The sequence below is a fragment of the Palaemon carinicauda genome, chromosome 17, assembly GCF_036898095.1.
Source record: "Palaemon carinicauda isolate YSFRI2023 chromosome 17, ASM3689809v2, whole genome shotgun sequence".
Lineage (NCBI taxonomy): Eukaryota > Metazoa > Arthropoda > Malacostraca > Decapoda > Palaemonidae > Palaemon > Palaemon carinicauda.
In genome coordinates this window covers 31,752,571-31,765,618 of record NC_090741.1, presented here as the reverse complement: position 1 = coordinate 31,765,618, position 13,048 = coordinate 31,752,571, and the positions used below count along the sequence as shown (strand labels likewise).

At 40.9% G+C, this 13,048-nt stretch overlaps 1 protein-coding gene across 1 annotated transcript in view; it reads left to right on the top strand.

The window, feature by feature from the left end:
• Nucleotides 1-10,439, top strand: part of okr (DNA repair and recombination protein RAD54-like okr) — a 127,321-nt gene extending 116,882 nt beyond the window's left edge. Inside the window, exon 14 of the mRNA XM_068390821.1 lies at nt 9,512-10,439. Coding sequence (XP_068246922.1) covers nt 9,512-9,710 — 199 coding nt within the window. The 3' untranslated portion in view covers nt 9,711-10,439. The remainder of the gene's footprint in view (nt 1-9,511) is intronic.
• Nucleotides 10,440-13,048: the final 2,609 nt, after the last annotated feature.

Below are 13,048 nucleotides of genomic sequence, written 5' to 3'. Positions count from 1 at the left end.
TTTTCAAAGTTGAACTAACGTTTTGTTTTGTCTCTGCAGTTGTTGACGTTCAGAACGTTCAACTTGCGCTCTATCGTTACGATAGAGAAAGAATTTTCACGGTTTCACGTTGCAGTAAGAGTAACCGTGTCTAGCGTTTTGTTCATTCTTTCTTAACTCAATGGTTTTAATCCTAATAAAGGAACTTTTCATTTTGGGAAATATTTCAGTTTTTTCCTTTAACAATAATATGTTTTAACGATATATATGATTGGGCTCTTCTCTCAGGTTCTAAGTCAAGAGAGAGAGAGAGAGAGAGAGAGAGATAGAGACGGAGGGAGAAAGAGGAGGATAAACGTTTCATTCAAGCCTGCCAGGCGTACGAGTAACGTTGTTATCGTTTTTGCTCTTCTCCCTAGTCTCTTTAGGGGAAGAAAGTAAACGTTTCTAGAGTGATCTAGTGTTTAGTCTCTTTCCAGCCACTGAATTATTTATCTTTCATTAGATTTTTCTGTTACATTGTAATTCTGTTTTCGCAATTACTAACTTTTGAGAAAGGATAGAATTGCGTGTTTCAGGTACAAACCACTTAAAGTTTCGAGTTCAGTGAAATAAGTGCAAACAGAAAATCAAAGTGATAAGTGATTAGCGCAAAGTGTGTCAGTGTTGTGCGTGAGGGTACTTCTGTGCGCGCCAGTCGTTCTCCCAGTCCGGGACCTCTTGCAAGCTCCCAAGCCCAGGGGAGAAGCAATGTCGAAGGACAAAAGGGTTCAGCAGGCCTTGATCGGCGCACAGAAGTATCCTCGGTGGTTGTGGGCGTGTCTTACCGAGACCGTCACTCCCACCCGCAGACGATTGAGCCCTTATTTTGCTCGTCTGCAGAAGAAATTTAGGGGAGAAAACGCTGGTCTCAGGTCTCAAGACCTCTTAAACATAAAGTCCAGACCTATGCCAGACGTACGAAGTTAGAGTTCAACAACCCGGATGCAGTCATTGGGTTAGCTCTGACTCTCCTCAGTCATCAGTTGAATGCACTCCGCCTAAGAGGAGTAAGGTTCTGCCGCAACAGATCTCTGCTGTTAAGGCTTTACCTCAGCAGACCTTAGTGTCTGCCGACCCCAAGTTGACTCTACTGCAGTCCATGCAGTCACAACTTTCGGTCTTGATGCGTGAGTGTCGGGCTGAGAGTGTTGCGCCTCCGCCTCCGCCTACACTCCCTCCGCCTGCGCTCGCTCCGCCTGCGCTCGCTCCGCCTGATCGCAGTACCACCTGCCAGGCGTACGATGTTGAGCCACGTTCTGAGTTGGCTGTTCCCAGTGGTGCTCAGCCTCCGCCTTCTTTAAGGCAACCTTTACAATGGGATCAGGAGGATTATACCTCTCTTCCTCCGCCTCCACTTGCTGCTCCACCAGTGATGCAACACTCGGTTGAGGTACAACAACCTCTCCCGTCCTTGAGTCAGTCTCCTCAGCTCTCGCTGCAGCGAGCTCAACCCTCCACAAGGCAAGCACCACTACACCTTAGCCTTGCGCCTCAGGAGCCTCAGCTTGCGAGACATTTACCTTGTTCTGCGCAGCCTCTACCTCATCGCGCTCCGCTCACACCACAGGAACAGGAACTTGCTACTCCGCTTCCGCCAACCGCTCAGCAAGCGCAACCCTTGGGTTCAGCCACTCATGCCAGGAGTCAGCCTCCTCCACCCATGCGCCTACCTTCTGCTACTTCCTTTGATCAGCCTTTGCAGACTGAGCCTCAGGTGTTCCCTCAACAGAGTCTTGAAGAGGAAACCACAACTATTGTTGTTCCAGCTCGTTCTGACTCTGCTGTTCAGCATACCTTACCTCCATTTTCAAACCTTATGATAATGGAGGTTATTTGAATTACTTATAAAAATATATTTGTATTCCTTGCAATATATTTTTAACAATATCGCAGAATATGGCAAAAAATATGAATCATGAGTTATGAATGTAAGGTAAATATTATGTTGATATTTAAACCCCATGCAAGCATGCATAAAGCACTCTAACACTGGTCATGGAATTTCTGAGAAATGTTAAACGCCATGCACACGCTCTGCTTACCTTACAGCATGCTCTACATACAGCATGCTCTGCTTACAGCATGCTCTGCATACTACATGCTCTGCATACAGCATGCTCTGCATACAACATGCTCTACATACAGCATGCTCTGCATACAGCATGCTCTGCATACAACATGCTCTGCATACAGCATGCTCTGCATTCAGCATGCTCTGCATACAACATGCTCTGCATACAGCATGCTCTGCATACAACATGCTCTACATTCAGCATGCTCTGCATACAGCATACTCTGCATACAACATGCTCTGCATACCTTACCGCATGCTTCTCAGTCACACATCTTTGGTTGTTGCCAACTCACTAGACTGTCAAGCAGTTTCATAACGTTGCCTTCTAGTCTGCTGCTTTTGCACCAGTGAACCCTCACTGAGAGAACTTAGCTTTTCTAGGATATGGTCCCTGTAGATGAGAAAGTTCTTTTCTCCCTCCTTCTGATATTTCCTTGAGGACTCTGTCATTTGGAGGGAGCCTTTAGCTGCATAGCCTCCTATGGACTTTTATTTAAGCGTAACATGCTTCCAGGGAAGGTAATGGTTCCACTTCAGTCGCTAATCCCGTCTGTTACCACACCTGCTCCCATAGACCTTGAGCTGTGTTGCAAGATATGCAGTCCAAGCTTAGTCCTTGTTAGAGGATTTTTTGTTTACGGAGTCAATGTGTCACGGGGAAGACGTTCAACAACCAACAGAAGTGACTTGTTGTGACGCAGTGCGGCAACCTCAGCAACCCGATAAGGAGTTGTCTGTACGACCCAGACAGTCTAGACAGATTCGGGTTGTCACTGTACTTCCTCGCTTGCCCATGATTGACAGTTCACAGACTGTGCAGCAGTACCATGATCTTGTGTCCGGCTCTGTCAGACGACTGGCTTTTAAGAGCTCCCACAAGTCGTCGCTGTCTGGAGATTTTCAAATGGACTATGGATCTGACCAAGGAACTGGGCCTCCTGGTCAATTTTGAGGAGTCTCAGCTCGTTCCATCCCAGACCATTGTCTCCTTGGGTATGGATCTTCAGAGTCGAGCTTTTCGGACTTTTCCGTCGGCCCCAAGGATCTTCCAAGCCCTAGAATGCATCCAGAGCATGCTGAGAAGGAACCGATTCTCAGTCAGGTAGTGGATGAGTCTAACAGGGACACTTTCATCGCTGGCCCTGTTCATCGTGTTAGGGAGACTCCACCTCCCCCCCCCTTCAGTATCATCTAGCTGCTCACTGGATAAAGGACATGACGCTAGAGACGGTCTCAGTTCCTGTTTCCGAAGAGAGGAGGTCTTCTCTCGCGTGGTGTAAGAACAGCTTTCTTCTCAAGGAAGTCTACCTTTGGCTGTTCAGAAACACGACCGCCGTCTCCTCTCGGACGCATCAGACACGGGCTGGGGTGCGACTTTGGACGGACAAGAATGCTCGGGAACATGGAATCAGGAGCAAAGGACACTTCACATCAATTGCAAGGAGTTGTTGGCGGTTATTCTGGCCTTGATAAACTTCAAGTCCCTCCAGCTTAACAAAGTGGTGGAGGTGGACTCTGACAACACCACAGCCCTGGCTTACATCTTCAAGCAGGGAGGGACTCTTTCGTGGAAGTTGTTCTAGATCGCAAGGGACCTACTCATCTGGTCTAAAGATCGAAAGCTAACTGGTAACGAGGTTCATTCAGGGCGGTATGAATGTCATGGCAGATCACCTCAGACGGAAGGGTCAGGTCATCCCCACAGAGTGGACCCTTCTCAAGAATGTTTGCAACAGACTTTGGGCCCTGTGGGGTCAGCCAACCATAGATCTGTTCACTACCTCGATAACCTAGAGACTCCTGTTGTATTGTTCTCCGATTCCAGACCCAGCAGCAGTTCACGTGGATGCTTTTCTGCTGGATTGGTTCCATCTCGACCTGTATGCATTCCCGCCGTTCAAGATTGTCAACAGGGTACTTCAGAAGTTCTCCTCTCACAAAGGGACACGGCTGACGTTGGTTGGCTCCGCTCTGGTCCGCGAGAGAATGGTTCTTAGAGGTACTGCAATGGCTGGTCGACATTCCCAGGACTCTTCCTCTAGGAGTGAACCTTCTAAGTCTACCTCACGTAAAGAAGGTACACCCAATCCTCCACGCTCTTCGTCTGACTGCCTTCAGACTTTCGAAAGACTCTCAAGAGCTAGGGGCTTTTCGAAGGAGGCAGCCAGAGCGATTGCCAAAGCAAGGAGAACATCCACTCTCAGAATCTATCAGTCTCAAGGGGAAGTCTTCCGTAGCTGGTACAAGACCAATGCAGTTTCCTCAACCAGTACCACTGTAACCCAGATTGCTGACTTCCTGTTATATCTAAGGAAAGTAAGATCCCTTTCAGCTCCTACGATCAAGGGTTACAGAAGTATGTTGGCAGCGGTTTTCCGCCACAGAGGCTTGGATCTTTCCACCAACAAAGATCTACAGGACCTCCCAAGGTCTTTTGAGACCTCAAAGGAACGTCGGTTGTCCACTCCAGGCTGGAATCTAGACGTGGTCCTAAGGTTCCTTATGTCATCAAGATTTGAACCTCTCCAATCAGCCTCTTTTTAGGGACCTCACATTAAAAACTCTTTTCCTCGTGTGCTTGACAACAGCTAAAAGAGTAAGTGAGATCCACGCCTTCAGCAGGATCATTGTTTTCACATCTGAAACGGCTACATGTTCCTTGCAGCTCGGTTTTTGCTAAACGAGCTTCCTTCACGTCCTTGGCCTAAGTCGTTCGAGATCCCAAGCCTGTCCAACTTGGTGGGGAATGATCTGAAGAGAGTACTTTGCCCAGTTAGAGCTCTTAGGTACTATCTAAAAAGGTCTTAACCTTTACAAGGACAATCAGAAGCCTTATAGTGTGCTATCAAGAAACCTTCTTTTCCAAGTTCTAAGAACTCAGTTTCTTACTATTCAGGCTTCTGATTAGAGAAACACATTCTCATCTGAAGGAAGAAGACCTTGCTTTGCTGAAGGTAAGGACACATGAAGTGGGAGCTGTGGCTACTTCAGTGGCCTTCAAACAGAACCATTCTCTGCAGAGTGTTATGGATGCAACCTATTGGAGAAGCAAGTCAGTGTTCGCATCATTCTATCTCAAAGATGTCCAGTCTCTTTACGAGTACTGCTACACCCTGGGACCATTCGTGGCAACGAATGCAGTAGTAGGCGAGGGCTCAGCCACTACATTCCCATAATCCCATAACCTTTTAACCTTTCTCTTGAATACTTTTTATGGGTTGTACGGTCGGCTAAGAAGCCTTCCACATCCTTGTTGATTTGGCGGGTGGTCAATTCTTTCTTGAGAAGCGCCGAGGTTAAAGGTTGTGATGAGGTCCTTTAGTATGGGTTGCAGCCCTGTATACTTTAGCACCTTTGAGTTGATTCAGCCTCCCAAGAGGAACGCTGCGCTCAGTAAGGAAGACGATCTTATTAAAGGCAGAGTAACGGTTCAAGTCGACTTCCTTACCAGGTACTTATTATTTCATTGTTATTGTGGATAACTGATTATATGAAATACGGGATACTTAGCTATCCTTTAGTCTTGTACACTGGTTTTTCACCCACCCCCCTGGGTGTGAATCAGCTACATGATTATCGGGTAAGTTTAATATTGAAAAATGTTATTTTTATTAGTAAAATAAATTTTTGAATATACTTACCCGATAATCATGATTTAATCGACCCTCCCTTCCTCCCCATAGAGAACCAGTGGACCGAGGAATAATTGAGGAGGTGTCAACAAGAAGTACTTGAGTACCTGGCCACAGGTGGCGCTGGTAAGTACACCCCCTTCTAGTATTGTGATAGCTGGCGTATCCCTCCATAGAATTCTGTCGGGCAACGGAGTTGACAGCTACATGATTATCGGGTAAGTATATTCAAAAATTTATTTTACTAATAGAAATAACATATTTTATTCATTTTCAGTTTCCTTCCTTAGGGAAGTAACTGATGATCCAGATGAGTGGCTTTTATCCCCTGTGAAGGCACTAAGATGCTACCGCAAGAGAACTCATCTATTCATAACACGATAGCAGAACTTTTTCATCAATGCAGAAAGACTCAAAAAGGAAATAACCAGAAACACCATTGCTTTCTGGCCTAGGTAAATTATTAATAGAGTGCAGGACCAGATGACGAGTGATCACGGACAACTGAAACAAGCACAATCTCACGAAGTCAGAGGAGTTGGTATAACGTTAGCCTTTTGAAAGAATCTGTCAGTGTACCAGGTACTGAAGGCAGGAATTTGGAAATGTCAAGACAGCCTTCACGGCCCACTATCTACAGGAGTGGCACCTTCAAGTCACTCAACACTAAGCAACTGTGGCAGTTGCTTAGAAGGTGGTGTAGCATACTTAACTTCCTCACAGGATAAGCATCTCGTCTTGGATAACAGTTTCAATATCAGTCTAGGTGAGAGTAGGAATGTCTTGCCCTCTTTTTACTTCTTCCCCTTCCTTGGGGTACAGAGATTGAACTGTTATGTCGCTCAAACGAACTTTGATGCAGGTTAAGTTAGGAGTGCTTTTTCCCCATCCTCCTGACAAGGGCGAAGATGGGTACTAATGTGAACCCATCAATTTACTGAGCCTTACATTACAGATATAATACCGGTCAAGAGTATAGTTCTTGCATGACCACCTGTCTATGACAGTAATTTAGCCCTATCCCCTGATACTCAAATGATAGGACGTGGGTTGGGGTCAACACCCATGTTCTTCATAAGATCTGAGTGTTAGACATGTTGGGATTTTAAACCAGCCAGTTTAGTTAAAGGAACTTCCTCCCTCCTAAGAATAAGTCTCCTATTAAAGGATGTGAAGAAACAAATCACAAATTTCAAAAGTAATTTGCATTTTTCCTAACAATACAATCCTGAGTCTTTTAAGTTATGCTATACACCTCATTCACCCCACAAGTTCTGGATGAAGGTCAAAGTGGCTTCTCAGTGAGTTGTCATAATCATCAACACCTTCGCTGAAATCATACTTCTATTAAAGGACTCAGGTTTGTATAGTTAGGAACAATACAAATTTCTTTTTAAAAAAATTTTGTCCAACCAATATTTTTCCTGACAACAAGATTAGAAATGAAGCTCAAGTCAAACAATGAGTGAATGAGTAAGAAGAGGTTTTGCAGAATATTTGGTTAAGAATGTACAGTGCTCCCTGGCTGACTAGTGAAATCAATTCCATGTACTGTACAGTATTCGAATAGCAGTTAATATGTTATTAATTCTTAAGAAATTCTTTCAATTTCACTCATTTCTTGAAAATTGGTGAAAGGAATTACGAAGATATGGGAAACTTCTCTAATTGAATTATCTATTGGTAGTTTTGAACAATACAGTAACCCTCTTCCGTATGAACCTGATGTGTTCGGAAGCTGGAGAGTTTGCTAGTCCAACATCAATAGGTCTAGAAATCTTGCACCCCACTCGACAGCTTCCAACCCTCCATTGTTTTCCATCTGCTGAATCTGCTATTGTTAACTATCTAGGATATAAACATAACAATAATTCCTCCATTAAGTTGAATTAATATTCTATGATTACCTTCGCCAACGAAGTTGGAAGGTGGTTATGTTTTTGCCCGTTTGTGAATATCTTTCTGGACACAATTTTAATCGTAGAGTAATGAAACTTGCAGGGATTAACTGTTATGTAAAAAGCTGGAAATTATTAAATTTTGGAAGGTCAAGGTCTCGGTCAAGCAAAATGTCCAATTCACTTAATCAGCCATAAGTTTGGACGTCGTTGTCACAGAGACTTCAAACTTGGTTCATATGTGAGTGTATGAAAATCCATACCAATTAATACATGTTAAGGTCAAAGGTCAAGGTCAAGGTTGAGAAATAAGCTACTGCAGTGTAAGTCTGGGGTCTGCTGAGTGCCCCTCTAGTTATTTAATGCTTTTCTTCATATTTTACCAACCAGTAATTTCAAGTTCTTTTTTTTCTATTTTTTCAGTCAGCTGATTGCCCTAATGTAAAAAACAGGCATATTAGAAATTCCAAGAACTATTTGTTCATAACATTTAGAATGCTTTTAAAAAGGGTTTAATTTGCACTGCATTTTAATTCCTTTCCTTTTAACGACCGACCATTTAGTTTTTTCTTGCATTTTTTGCACATTCTTGTAATTTTTGTGTGTAGACTGTCAAACTAAACTAGGCAGTTTTCTGGATAATTGTGCTGTCTAACTAACAATAAAGACAGTACTCTATTTAATGCATACTTATTTTAGAATTAGCTCGAAGTCGGATTAAAGGAAAATGTTAATCCTAATTAAAGAGAACCCATGTAATAAGTAATCTTACCTTGTTAGGTAGAACAGCTGGTATATGGATGCCTACTCCACTACATGGTTTTTTAAGCAGTACCAGAGGTATCGCCACTACTTTTGCTCTTATCAAACATTTTGATTAGCAATAGCATCAGATTTTACAATTCCTACACAAAATAATAACCGTTTTGCATTTAATACACAGCCACTTATTGAGAGACCAACCAGGTGACTCTGCGCCCCAAAGTGCCAGAGTGGCAAACCTAACCTACTGCTTAACCATGTGATTTTTCATTCTTTATATTATTATTTTGCCATATGTTTGTATTGGCATTCATATGGTGGAGGGTTACTCAATTCTACAATATTTTCATCTCCAACTGATATTCTAAAATAGGGTGTATAGACAAGTCTGTAATCACCATCACATTAGTTCTTTTAATTCTCAGTAATTCTGGTTACCTTGTGTACCTTTACAAAATAATCATCAGCTGCCTATCAAATCTCCTACATTAATTGTAATTCACCTCCAACTTTCAAAGACAGTGCTTTCTCTATGGCATCTATCTAGCACCCTCCGATCCTCACCTTCCTTTCAATACTTCCAAATCACACACTTTCTGCACGATCTTACCATTGTGCATTCTCTTTGCATAACTAAATCGGATCAAATTACAGGTTTTTTCTCCCCATTACATATGTTGACCATTACTTATTTAGCCTTTTAGTCTTTACATAAGAGCACAAAAGGTTATATCTATGGTATATATGACTAGATGGGTTTAGAATTTGAAAATAGGACAAGAAAATATTTTCTGTTTTTTATTTTGTTGGAAAGGCAGAAAAATAAAATATCAGGAGAAGCCTTTCAAGATTGCACTTTCCTACACTAACATGTCTGTTTAAAACTGCATCATACTCATAATCTTTAGCCTTTGTGGAATATGGTATTTTAGCAACAAAATCTCGGATATGAAATTACATAGGAAGCCAGTTATTCTAAAGAGTACCATTTTCCTAAAGTTGATGGCACAGTTTGAAATACTGTACATGTGTAAGAAAATCCTCAAATTTTGTAATTTATGAAATATATTCTAGATGTAATTATTATACATATTGTGGAAACTAACGTTAAAATTAATTTTCAGATTCAAGTGTCGTCGTTGTGTGAATGGAATCCAAGTGCGTTTGCCACCCGAAGAAGCCGATTGTACAAGTGATTTATCATTGTGGCATCACTGCGCAGACAGAAAGGGCCTCCAAGATAATGTGCTTCGCCAGGGCTGGCCCGCTGGTGTATCTTTCGCTTTTCACCAGCGTTCTCATGAGCCCAAAGTTGTGCCTTAGTCTTTTTATCTGCCCAGCAGATGAATTAGATATTCAGTGTGTAAATTGAAATATTTTATTTACTTTTATTGATACATAGTATCCATATCATGCGTGTGCGTTTAAAATGTACAAAACTACATAAATTAACATCAATGATGATCATCTGATTGTGTATATTTAGGAACAGCAGTAACTGACAGTATGGCATTGTAGTCATACACTATTCTTTTTTTTTCTTACAAACACAATTTAACAGACCCACTTATTAAGAATTTAGTTTTCTTGCAAACCAGAGATGTAAAAGTGTGTAGTGCACTTGTGCATAGTACAGCTTGTCTTCATCTCTGCGTATTATGCTTTTATGTACTGTATCTGACCACTTTTCTTATCTTTATGGTTAAATGTTTGTGTTTCCTTTTATCTTCATTGTATTTTTCCATTTCATACATCATGAAATGTTTACCTGGATTTGGATAAGCCAGAGAAAACATTGATCTGTGTACCTTGTACGGTACTTTTTTTCTAAGTACATTATATCTTTGTGCTTAAGACCTATTTCATACTACAGTTCAAAACTTGAGATATGAAGTGTCATGAACTCATTGTCCAAATATGTGGTACATTTTTTATTGCAGTTACAGATTATACTCTTAAGGTTATTCAATTATTGTTATTCCATGAATATTAGTGGAATGATTCTTGTGAATTTGTAAGGTCCAACTAGATGATGAGTTGATATTCTCAACAAAAAAAGAAAAAAAAAAAGTAAAAAGATTAAATCAGGGGAATTATACCAACTTTGTAGTTGGATATCATCAATATTTATATTTCAGATTTCTTCCTTTATCGAGTTACTCGGGATATGAGTTCTTACCATCTGTTCAAAGTTTTCATTTATGCCCTTTTTCTAGATTTCCTTGGATAACCACTGATCTTTCTACTTACTTTCATACGTTACTTTCTTGACTAATTGTTTGCATCCCTTTCCATCACATGTCAGAAACCTCTTGAAGCTGGACAACATATCTCCACAACTTCCTCATTTGAAGGTTATTTTATCTGCTTTTTTAATCATGAATCATAGTCTTTTATTGTCAAACTTTCTTGTAATATCTTCCATTTTTTTTTCAAGTTTCTGCTGCAGACTTTGTAAGATCATCATGAAGTTTTGACTTAATGATAAGAGACTCTAATTTTCTATTTACTAAATTCATTTTGTTGCTCTTTGTTTTTTTTACTGCCCTCGCAACATGTGTTTCACAGTTCAAAGTGCCATCCTTTCTAATGACTTCCCTTTAACTACACACACACACACACACACACACACACACTCTCTCTCTCTCTCTCTCTCTCTCTCTCTCTCTCTCTCTCTCTCTCTCTCTCTCTCTCTCTCTCTCTCTCTCTCATTTAATGGTATAAAAATCCTCAGGCAAAGGGAATATATAATCTTTAGTGTTTTACCCATGAAAACCATCACACAGTGCAGTCTTCTCTAGCTGAAACTTGATTACATATCACATTATTTAAGTTCTTCAGTATTTATCAAATTAGATAATGTTTTGTGAAGATTACATTGGTGTTTTTAAAAGGCCTAATATTTTGGTGCTTCGTTTTTTTCTATCTGAAAAAGAAATTATACTGCAAACTCTGTTGAAGTGTGTTGTGAAATCCCCCCATTAAGTTTGATGTCTAACTATTAGACATAAAATCTTCAGAAATTTCCTCTTGTAAATAATGATAATATTGAGGTTGTCTTGTAAGAGACATAAGGTGACTGTGAATGATTGCAGATTAATTTGTGAATGAGAAAGCTGAGAATCATTTAACCTTAGTGGTCATCTAATAGAATGCAGCTTTCATGTTTTCATGTATTTTTATCTGATTCCATTGCCCTATGTATGTATTTATTTTAATGAACAGCTCCCAAACTTTAATAGACATTTTCTCTCTTCAACTCTTATCACCCTTTTTCATTTGTTACTGTTGGAAAGGTCCATTTTAAACTCCAAAGAGACTATTTTTCTGTAGTTTATTTTTTTTCTATGTAGATTACAGATAGAATATACTTTTGTATTAAAGTAACTGATGTTTATGAGTTTTGTAATAAAAGAAAATCTTTAATTATTTGATAAATTGTTTCTTATTTTAGATGAAACTTCTTAAAAATTGACATATTTCCTTTTACCATTTTCCATACCAGTACCCAAGTTTCTGTTTAAAGATTTAAAGGTTGCTCATGAATGACAGAGGCAAGGGACAGTGACATTGCCCTATCAAGCAGGACAAGGCCCTAGAGACTGACCATATATACATATGATCAGCGCCCAAGCCCCCCTTCACCCAAGCCCCCCTCCCCCCTTCACCCAAGCTAGGACCAAGGAGCGCCAGGCAATGGCTGCTGATAACTAGACAGATAGACATATAGGCTCCCTCAAACCCCCCCCCCCTTAGCTCAAAAGGATAGTGAGGTTGCAGCGATCAAAGGAACTAATGAGTTTTTGCGGGACTCGAACCCCAGTCTGGCGTTCACCAGTCAGAGACGTTACCACATCGGCTACCACAACCCTTCCATAGACTTCAATATAATGTATGTATCAATTGTGTGCTTATGCTTTCTCTACTAAGGAATGATTTATAGCCTACCTGGCCTCAGCAATAAGTGATGTGTCCTAAATCACATAAATCCCTTCTATTTACCATTAGTTTACCTTTCTCCATTTCACCCATGCTGAAATCATTCTTACTACTCTTTAACTTCTGCTTCAAAGACCAGTTTGTCTCCAAGGTATCAGTGATGCATATCTCTCATAAGACCTGTCATCGATCTCAAGTAGTTTCTTAACTCCTGACAGCTTCCAGCTATTTGTAAGATAGCAGTGTCTGCTCCAGCAATGACTTGTTTGATATACATGTGTTATAGAAGAAGGTTGCTTCTGTTCTGTTGATAACGCCCTATGTTACCCTATATCTACCAGAGGAAGGATCAGATTTTCCTTGGCAGAAGTGTGGTGTACTTGGCTATTGTCGAGGGCTGTTCATGTCTAATTTGTATTGGGGTTATTATTTTATAGCAGTAGCACTGCAATAGCATTTTCAAGTCCAGCGTGTTTCAATTCATGTAGTATCTTACATGACATTAAGCAAGATTTAGCTTTCTCATGATCATCAGATGGAAACAGACCTTCAGCTTCTTGTTGAGAGGTAAGCTAATTCCATTTCATAGAATGTTCCATTGTTCCTACACAAACGCAAACCCTCCGTACTTTGCTGTGGATATATGTTTTAGCGCAAGCTGGAGTCTAGCCATAAACTTTTGCGCGAGGTGTCTATGACAATTCGATATTTAGCGTTGTTAG